The sequence below is a fragment of the Scyliorhinus canicula genome, chromosome 6 (assembly GCF_902713615.1).
Source record: "Scyliorhinus canicula chromosome 6, sScyCan1.1, whole genome shotgun sequence".
Classification (NCBI taxonomy): domain Eukaryota; kingdom Metazoa; phylum Chordata; class Chondrichthyes; order Carcharhiniformes; family Scyliorhinidae; genus Scyliorhinus; species Scyliorhinus canicula.
Genome location: NC_052151.1, coordinates 40602866 through 40613810, shown reverse-complemented (window position 1 = coordinate 40613810; position 10945 = coordinate 40602866). Strand labels below are relative to the sequence as shown.

At 41.0% G+C, this 10945-nt stretch overlaps 1 protein-coding gene across 1 annotated transcript in view; it reads right to left on the bottom strand.

Annotated features, from left to right (window-relative positions):
• Positions 1-577: 577 nt before the first annotated feature.
• The window catches only part of snx3 (sorting nexin 3), a 49792-nt gene continuing 39424 nt past the window's right edge, over positions 578-10945 (bottom strand). The window contains exons 2-4 of the mRNA XM_038799217.1: positions 9660-9755; positions 5198-5322; positions 578-1491 (exon numbers count right to left, since the gene is read on the bottom strand). Of these exons, the coding sequence (XP_038655145.1) occupies positions 1377-1491; positions 5198-5322; positions 9660-9755 (336 nt within the window). The 3' untranslated portion in view covers positions 578-1376. The remainder of the gene's footprint in view (positions 1492-5197; positions 5323-9659; positions 9756-10945) is intronic.

Sequence of the window (10945 nt, the reverse complement as noted above, 5' to 3'; positions counted from 1 at the left end):
CCATTTTATCTAATTTGTCCCTAAAAAGTGTGCATTAATATTGGTTCTGAAACAGTATACTCTTTGCAAGCCCGTGTGGTTTATCCATGTGCAGAAAGCAGGCAACAGGATTTTCTGGTCCCGACCTGTTGAACACACTCCCTTACTACCACAAAACCTGCTGCAGCAGGGGTGCGCTGTTGGCATGACTGCAAGATCTCACACTCCACCCAGAATTTAATTAAATAGAAAGCTCAATTGCCTTGGGCACAACTTTAAATACATCATTCAATCTATTAGCCACAATGCAAGACAATTTGCCAGAACAATATTATCCAACCAATAATTGAATAAATTACTGGACTGCAAATGCCATTGCTGTATTACAAGATGAAATTAGTTAATTTCATTTTCTCGTTTGGTCCCTCTAATCCACATTATGTAACTGCCAAGTTATTTTCCTTGCAATCAAAAGGGGTTTTTAGAGATAGACTGAAAGTTGATGCTGTTTGAAATAAACTAAATATGGATTTCTTTCAACTGAAAATATTACAAAGCATTAGTAACATTTATGACAAAGTTTGCACAGAACAATTGGTGATTTGTCAACATTTTCTCATATGGACTTTTATTCGATAACATTCCAACTTCACAGGAGGATCAGTCTTAGTGTTTGACAAACTCATATAGAGACTCGACTTAGTACAAAATGGGAACAAACTTAGTAATTAATTACACAGCCATAGGTATAGATGCAGTATATAACATGGGTGTGGGCTTTACTAGTTCAGAAAGGAGGGAAAAGAGGGAGACTTGTATAGCAATGTCTCAAATGAACTTTGCAATTCAGTCTGAAGGACTATTCCATAAACTTGTATAAAGTAAAATGTCAAATTCAGTTTGGCCTCAAATGAGGTGCAAGTCTTACCATCTATATACCATGCACTTTTCAAAAAACTGACATCTTGCCAAATATGGATAACCTTCAGCTAGATTTTCTTAATTTACAAAGCACATGCATTATAAAAATACTCTCAACTGATGAAGCATCAGATAAAATTGTTAGAAATGCTATACTCATACCACAGGTTCATCTGACAGCAATTTCTGCCGAATGTATCATCTGGGCACAAAGAACGAAGGTTACATCAGCATATTTCTTTACTGAAAATGTAAGGCTTCAGAATGAATGTTAAGCAAAAGTGTTATATAAAGCCAAATTACAGTAGCCAGCTCTAATCCTGAATGCAGATCTTTCTTGCTTGTGATCTGCACCTGAGATGAAGTTCTGCTTTCAGAAACATCAGTAAGTAGAAAGATGTACTGAGGATTAGCCAAAACCAGCAATTTCGATTGGTATGGAAGGATTGTTTGGACAGATCAGTGTTTTAGTCCATTCACACTGTTTGTGCATGTTTCACTTTTGCTGGTGTGTAGTTTTTGTCTATGATTTCCTCTTGCAGAAACATATGAAGACATCGTTCATTTTGTGCCAAAGGATGTCCAGCAACTCTGAAATGAAAAAGGAATTAGTGACCTTTTGAGTTAGATTGCCAGTCAACAATTCAAACCATTGCTAGGATATTTTGTAAACAGGTTCCTAGAAGATCAATGCAAGCAAAAATAAAGCTAGCAATTGGAGTTACTCAGCTTCATGGTTCAATTCAAAGCAACAAAAGGAAGCCTCAGTGAACCCTGAAACACTTCCAAAAGTGTCAAGATAAACCACACTTATTTTATTGGTTCCTTTAAACTGTCGTCATGTACCAATTTGTAGGATGAAACCATAATGAGCAGAAACAAGAACTATAGCAGAGCAGATGCTGCACTTAAACTGCACCCCCCCCCCCCCCCCCAAAAGTCACGTTATACCAATACACTTCCAATCTCAAAGCATGAAAAGACTTCATCTTTTCAGTTCTTTATGGCTGCATCGCAGACTCAGCAATGTCAAAGAATTAACTCCCTCATCACAACGCTACATTAAAGACCAGTGGGGTTTAACCACACAGCCCAAAGTGGGTTATAGTTTTGAACACCTCAATGTAGATACTTGCAAGCTACTGGATGCATTATCCTGTGCCAAATCAAACTGGAAGTCAGGTATCCAATATTTTAAAAACAAATTTAATGTCATGTAGAAATCTAGCAATTTGTGGGTATAGTTCTGCTCAGCAATTGGGAGTGTTGATTATCAAACTACAATCAAGATATTATCAACTGGCAAGATTAAATTAGTCTGGGAAGTTATTGCTGATCCTGTGTGTGGGTGACTAGTTTCTATAAAGTCAAGTGGTTGAGTTGACAGTTTCTCTTTTCCTTCGAGTCTGCTTTCAGGACAAAATCCTCTTGGTAAATGAAGTTATTCATTTCTCTGCTTCTCAAAGCCAATGTTTTACCCGGTCGTTATTGAACCAGTAGCCTTAAATAGCACCTTCCTGACTGCAAACTTGCATTTTAAACAACATCATTGCCTGGTACAATTGTACAATGACTTGTATACCCTCAAATCTACTGGACTTTAACCCTGCCAAAAGGTCAAGTCCAGATCCAACAACATTTAAACCACCAGTTCTCAGGGAGATACACCCTTGAAGACTGCTCCAGCAACAAGAAATGTTCTGGGGTAAATGTATAAAATTTAGTTTGTCTTTGGATTCCCCATTCAGGAGTAGCGCAACCCCCCCCCCCCCCCCCCCCCCCCCCCCCCCCCCCCCCCAAAACTCCTGCTTCTACAAGACATGTCCATGCAGGTCTACCTACCTCCTGGCATGCAAAGGGGCTTTTCAAAAAAAAAAGTTTTTAAAAATTAGAGTACCCAATTTACTTTTACCAATTAAGGGGCAATTTAGTGTGGCCAATCCACCTACCCTGCACATCTTTGGATTGTGGGTGTGAAACCCATGCAAACACGGGGAGAATGTGCAAACTCCACACGGACAGTGACCCAGACCCAGGATTGAAACTGGGACCTCGGCACACAGTGCGGCTGCAACACTAACCACTGTGCCACCATGCTGCCCTCGGCAGCAATGTTAACCACAGCTTGCAGAGGGGCCTTTTTTCAATTTTGTTTTAATAATGAATAATAATCTTTGCCACAAACAAGCTTACATTAACACTGCCATGAAGTTACTATGAAAAGTTCCTAGTCGCCACATTCTGGCACCTGTTCAGGTACATGCAGGGTGAAAACGAGCACCTGGAGGAAACCCATGCAGACACATCGAGCACAGTTTTAAGCACTTCCGCCTCCCATGTGAACCTTGCTCTTGTGCCCAGGGTATATTTACATACAGTGCTTCAAATTGCATCTCAATGGGGCAAGGATTTTTTTCAATTTAAATTCTAGTGTTGTACTTGCATTTTCCTTAATAGCATTAAGGAGGAAAGCACTAAAGGTGTAAATCAATTACAGCTAGGGACCCAAGAATTCTTCAGATGCACAAGTCAGGTTAGACAACCAACCTCATTCAGCCTAGTGCTCAGGCATCAGTGCACTGACTGCGTCCCTGTAACTGGCAATGATGCACATCTTGATAGAATTGGATTCACTAAAGGTTTTTGCACTGAATGCTGAAGCAATCAGGAGTAAGGCAACACTTCCAGGAAGCTTTCAATTAGAAACAAACATCCATTGTCCATGTTTCACCTAATGATACTCAATCTGCATGTGAGGAGTGAGCCCATTTAACTACCTTTCCATTTCCCCAATTCTTGAGCATTATTTAGTAAAGGTCCAAATACACCATCTCCTATTATACATTCAAATATGGGAATTAACACTCTTCTCGTCAAGTTTTATTATTCAAAACGATAGGCATGCCACATTTACACATGAAACAGATGGCAACTGCAATCACAAATAATTGCAGGTATAACTTTTTATTGTTCACTTTAAATGAAGACCACCTTAGACCAAAAATAAGTACGTGAGTGGGAAAAAAAGCACAAGACTTAAAAAAAGCAACAGAATTTAAATGGCAATTTACATAAATTATGCATGGAAAACAACAAAATTAAAACTCAGCTAGACCCCTTTGTGCCCTCAGCCTCATACTGGAATCATTCTGAAAGTAATAAAAAATTATCCTGCATGTCAATGTGTTTTTTTTTCCATTCTTTTAGCATTTGTTTCTGGACTGCTGCTTTTTATAATTTTAGCACCACTGAGACAAAACCCACAGGTCTTTTGAAAATGAACATTTCCCTTTGATGCGTTTACTATTAAGACCATAAGACGGAGCAGAATTTGGCCAATCGGCCCATTGAGTCTGCTCAGCCATTCAATCATGGCTGGTATTTTCTCATCCCCATTCTCCTGCCTTCTCCCCATAACCCCTAATCAGAGATTCACCACCCTCTGGCTGAAGAAATTCCTCTTCATCTGTCCTTAAAGGATTGTCCCTTTAGTCTGAGATGGTGTCCTCCAGTTCTAGTTTTTCCTACAAGTGGAAACATCCTCTCCACATCCACTATTATCCAGGCCGTGCAGCATTCTGCAAGTTTCAATAAGACACACACACACACACACACACACACACACAACCCCCCCCCCCCCCCGATTCTTCTGAACTCCAACAAGTACAGACCCAGAGTCCTCAAACGTTCCTCATTTGACAAGTTCTTCATTCCAGGGATCATTCTTGTGAACCCTCCTTTGGACCCTTTCCAAGGCCAGCACATCCTTCCTTAGATATGGGGCCCAAAATTGCTCACAATACTCCAAATGGGGTCTGACCAGAGCCTCATGCAGCCTCAGAAGTACATCCCTGGTCCTGTATTAGAGCCCTCTTGACATTAATGCTAACATTGCATTTGCCTTCCCAACTGCTGATTGAACCTGCACATCAACCTTAAGAGAATCATGAACAAGGACTCCCAAGTCCCTCTGTGCTTTTGATTTCCTAAGCATTTCCCCATTTATAAAATAATCTATGCCTAAATCCCTCCTTCCACAGTGCATAACTTCACTTTTCCACATCTTCCTCAATACGACATGTCCCTCTACAGATCTTTGTATCATCTGCAAACTTAGCAACAGTGTCTTCAGTTCCTTCTTCCAGATCATTAATGTATATTGTGCAATGTTGTGGTCCCAGCACAGACCCCTGAGGCACACCACTAGTCACTGGCTGCCATCCTGAGAGAAAAAAATACATGAATCTGAAAAAGACATGAATCACAAAAGCCAAGGAAAGAGGGAAGCTTTGCTCACTTGTTAATAAACTGTTCAAGTCCTTGTCTTCTTTCTTCTATAAAACTATCGTCAAAGATTCCATCATCCCCTCTAAAAGGAAGCTGACGAAACAGAGCTTTACCAGGCAACGGTGGCACCACAACCTAAGGGGATAAAAAAAGCTTTCATGAAGCATTCACAGGTGGATTTATGCACAAAAAGTTAATCAGCAAGGGAAATTAGTGGATAGAGTATCCAAGGCTGTGTGTCATGGATCAACAGATTAAGGCAGCCATTTGCTTCAACAATGGGAGATGGTTCACAGCACATCATTTGTATGTTCACTTCCATATTCAGAAGTTGAGTCAGATCAACTACGTGACACGGATATTCAAAGTATAACAGTTATACTGCACAAGCCCAAATGGCTATGGGATTAGGTAGATGTTTTTCATGCATCGGTGCAGACTTGATGGGCCAAAGGGCCTCTTCTGCGATAATAGAGTTTTTTTTAAAAAAAGCTTGCCTTTTGCCACCCAAGTTGCAAATAGTTACATTTGTGGTTTGAAAATCTTTGAACTGACGATCAGTGTATTATTTCACTGGAAATTCAAAATTGCAGCAACAGAAATCCATTTCTGGTGCTGTCAACTGGATCAAAAATAATGACCAAGTAGATTCTAAACTGAAGTATTATGGAAAAGTGTATGGCGTGATACCTTTGAGACAGCATTGTACTTACAGCTGTTGCAAAATGTAACATTAAGTAATGGTCGAAGTTAATAAGCCAAAATTCTGTTCCACAATGCCAGAAACAGAATGGAAAAGTTTAGTCTGTTTACAGTAAACTTATGAACAATTGTTGAAGGCAGCAAGGGAAATGAGCATCAAAATTCAATTAGTTCATACAAGCCATTAATTTTGAAATTGGTTTGGATAAGTCTAACCAAGATCACACACCACACAACTTGCAGGTCAAATTGCCAGATAAACCATTTCATCCTAGTGAATTACTGCTTGCTCAGAGGGATCAGGGTCATCAAGGTGCAAGAATTGCAAAAGATTAGTATGCAGGTCTAGCAAGCAATTAGCAAAGCTAACCAGAATATTGTTCATTAGAAGGAGAGTTGAATACAAGAGTAGGGAGGTTATACTTGAGTTACATGGGCACTGACAAAACCATATCTGAAGTACTGTGTACAATATTGGTCTCATTTACAAAGGAAGGATGTAAAATGTGTTCCAAGCAGTTCAGGAAGTTTTAGTTTGTATCCGTTGGAATTTAGAATGCAACTTAAAAGATCCTGAGGGGACAAGGCAGGAAAGGAGAGATATTTCCCAAGGGGATTTCAAACTTGGGCCAGTGTTTCAAAATAAGGGGTTGCTCACTTAAGACAGGAGAAGAAACATTGACGGTTATGATACAAGACTCTTCCTTTAGAAAAAGGTGATTGATGCAGAGTCATTGATGGTAGCACAGTGGATTAGCACAATTGCTTCATAGCTCCAGGATCCCAGGTTCGATTCCCGGCTTGGGTCACTGTGTGGAGTCTGCACGGGTTTCCTCTGCGTGCACCAGTTTCCTCCCACAGTCCAAAGATGTGCAGGTTAGGTGGACTGGCTATGCTAAATTGCCCGTTCTTCCCGTATCTGCATGGGTTTCCTCTGGGTGCACCAGTTTCCTCCCACAGTGCAAAGATGTGCAGGTTAGGTGGATTGGCTATGCTAAGTTGCCCGTAGTGTCCAAAAAAGGTCAGGTGGGATTACAGGGACAGGGTGGAGGTATGGGCTTGGGTAGGGTGCTCTTTCCAAGGGCTGGTGCAGACTCCATGGTCTGAATGGCCTCCTTCTGCTGCACTTTAAATTGTCATTCTACGATGATATCTATGATGACAGAGGTAGATAAGATTCTAATAAGCAGTGGTTTGAAAGGTTAAGAGGGCAGGCAGGAATGAAGTGAGTTATCAGCCAGGATGTTGACTGAATGGTGGAGAAGGTTTGAGCGGCTGTACATCAGTGCTCCCAGTATATTCGTAATGTAGAAATACTTGCAGTTAATTTAATTTTCAGCTCAATTTGGGATGGAATGGTCAAAGACATCCAGGAGGAAGTAGCATCACTCTTGGTGGACACAGATTTTAAATTAAAATAAACTTTACTCCTACCCACTTGCCAGTTTGTCAGCATCCTTCTACACTCCTACTCAACCTGCACTGCATAGGCACTGCAAACTTCAATCCACAAGTGCTTTGAATCTAAAAGTTATTGGAGTAATTGGCTGGCAGCAAATCAAATCACTGTTACAAAACCCAATCTTGGCATGATCTTAGGCAAGACCCCCAGATTTCTGGTGCCATCTGATTTCTCACTGCACAAATGGTGGAATACACCACAAACTGCATTGACTACATAAATAATCTGCCCTGTTAATATCTGAAGACAGTTTCATCCCCTGTTCCAAGGCAGGATTAAATGCATCAATTGGTACATTGTGCTTACTTTGCAATCTCACTCAAAACCCCAGTGGTGAAAAATTACCATTGCTCCACACCCAAAACAAAAATTAAAAATATAGATGAAGTATATAATTTAGCTGACTAGCAATTCCACTTGTCATTAAGGTGGGGCCTGTACAAGGACAAGTTACACCTGAACTGGAGGGGCACCAATATCCTGGCTGGGAGGTTTTCTAGTATGGTTTGGGTGGGAACATAAGCCAGAACATAAGCCAGCAAGTGTAGTAACTGGGGTGAACATGGAATCAGGGCAGGCTGGCAAAGGTTGAACTCAGTGGGCTTGGAGTGTATCTGCTTCAATACATGGAATACAACAGACAAGACTGCCTCGATTCATGCATGGAACTTGGATGTGGTTGCTATAATGGAGACTTGGTTAAAAAAGGTGACACGACTGGCAGCTAAATATTCCAGGATATAGGTGTTTTAGGGAGGAAGGCAAGAGAGGTGGGAGAGTTGCAATACTGGTTAGAGAACATATTACAGTTGTACAGAGAGAAGACACCATGAAAGAATTAAGTAATAAGGCACTGTGGGTAGAACTCAAACAGGAAGGGGGCAGTCACTGTGAATGGTGTGTACTACAGGACTCCCAACAGCCCACAGGAAGTTGAAGAACAGATATGCAAGCAGATTCTGGATAGATGTACAAATGATAGGGTTGTTGTAGTGGGAGATCATTGACTGGAAATCCCTTAGGGCTAGAGGGCTGGATAGTGAGGAATTTGTTACATGTGTCAAATAGATTTTTTGGAACAACATGTGGATAGTCCGACTAGAGGTGGCTGTATTGGACCTACTACTAGGGATCAAGCCCGACCAGGCCAAAGTTGCAGTGGGGGAACAGTGACCACAATTCTGCAAGCTGTCAGATACTCATGGAAAAAGGACAAGTGTTGTCCTCAGATTAAGGTGCTACATTGGGGGAAGGCCAACTACAACCAACCAGATTAGACAGGATTGAGGCTGCTGTTTGGAAGTGGCTGTTTGTGGGTAAATCCACATTTGGCATGTGAATCTTTTAAGCATGTGTCGGTAAAAAGACAGGATTCAGGAACCTGGATGACCAGGGAAATTACTAGCCTAGTCAAAAAAGAAAAAGGATGCATTTGCAAGGTCAAGGCAACTAAAAACACATGAAACACTTGAAGAATACAAGTAAAGAATACAAGAAAGCTCAAGCAGGGAGTTAAGAGGGCAAAAAAAAGGGTCATGAAATATCCTTGGCAGACAGAATGAAGGAGAATCCCAAGGCACTTTATATTTGGAACAAGAGGGTAGCTAGAGAAAGAAAGAGTTGGTCCACTCAAGGACCTATGGGGCTGGTTTAGCACACTGGGCTAAATTGTTGGCTTTGAAAGCAGATCAAGGCAGGCCAGCAGCACGGTTCAATTCCCGTACCAGCCTCCCTGAACAGGTGCCAGAATGTGGCGACTAGGGGCTTTTCACAGTAACTTCATTGAAGCCTACTTGTGACAATAAGCGATTTTCATTTCCATTTCATTTTCAGGAGGGAAATTGTGTAGAACTAAAAGGAAGTAGACGAGATCCTTAAATGAGTATTTTGCATTGGTATTCACAGAGGAGCGGGAACACATTGATTGGTGGCATCTCAGATGGTTGTGTAAACACTTAGTTGTTATTGAGGGAGGAAGTGTTAGGTGTGTTACAAAGCATTAAGGTAGGGAAATCCCCAGGACCAGATTACATCTATCCCAGATTACTGAGGGAGAAGAGATGAAATCGCTGGGCCTCTCAAGAGGATTGGAGGATAGCCAAAGTTGTACCATTATTTATTTGAGAAGGGTCACAAGGATAACAAGGGTAATTTTAGGCTAGTGAGCTTGATGTCAGTGATAGTGAAATTGTTGGAAAAGATTCCTAGTGAGAGTGGAGAGAGACCATGGTGGCAAGACAAAAGGAGAACCAAGTTAATAATTGCTAATTTGACTATTCATCCAAAAAAATAGAGAACAAAGTTTTACCTTACTTTCCCTTTCAAGCTCATTTCTCAGCCACTCAAAGTCACTATATCTTCTTCTGACAGAAGATTCTTTCAGCTTGAATATTGGGAGATTAGTCTGAAAAAAATAAGGATATAAAGTGTGCAATCAATTACAGAAGCAAAACAGAATTAAACATTTCCAAAGGCGGCAGTTAACAATGTACATCTGAAAATAGTTGACAGTGTCTTGGAAAATGCACATGGCCACTTTTGGTGCCAAAGTAGTCAGCGATTTTCATTTCATGAATGGGAAACCCATTTCAATAAATTTGACACTCCACCCCATCAAAGGTTTAGATGCAAGAGATATATCAATGATTAACCCTTAAATATTGATGATATGAGGCAAAGTACAAGGATGGAGCCAAAACACCTTTCCAAGAATACGATTCTCACTTGTTTGAAGTATACGCAGATAACAGCAGTGAGGGCAACAGAAGAAGCCATGTGAAAAAGCAAATGGAGATTAGAGGGGGGGGGGGGGGCATGCAAGAAAATCTCAAACCCCTGCAAGGTAAATACATTTAACTGCTCTAGGATTTATGTTGCAGCTAGTTGAACAAATAGGAATTTCCCTCAAATACTACCATTACTTATGTCAGCTCCAGAAAATTAGTTCTTACAAGTACTGCAGATTTAGGATGAGCGGTGTTGCACCTTTTGCACAGCCCAAGTCTTTATAATTCAAGGGAGGCACCGACAGTGTCATTGTCACTGGACTGATGGTGATCCAGGGACATGAGATAATATGCTGGGTTCTAATCCCACCACCATGGCAGATGGTGGAAATCAAATCCAATAAATATCTGTAATTAAAAGTCTAATGATGACCATGAAACCCATAGTCGATCATGTCCTTTAGGGAAGGAAATCTGCCATCCTTGCTCCAACTGAGATGAGACTCCAGACCCACAGCAATGTGGTTGACACCTGGCCCAGTAAGCCACTCAGTTGTTTCAAACCACAAAATCAACAACAAAAAAATAAAATCTGGATAGCAGACCACCCACATCAACCTAGGCGCACATATACACCACCCGCAGCAGTTCAGAGCAACAGCTCACCACCACCACCTTAAAGGGCAATTAAGGATTGGGCAACAAATGCTAGTGAGTGAAGCCCACCTCAAAAATGTAATACATAAAATTTGGAACCCAACTAAAGTATTGTAAAAATTTCACTAAGAACCTCCTGACCACTGATATTATACAACACCCCCCAATATATCCCCAATCAATTGCTTTCGGTGTGCATTTGCAGAGATGC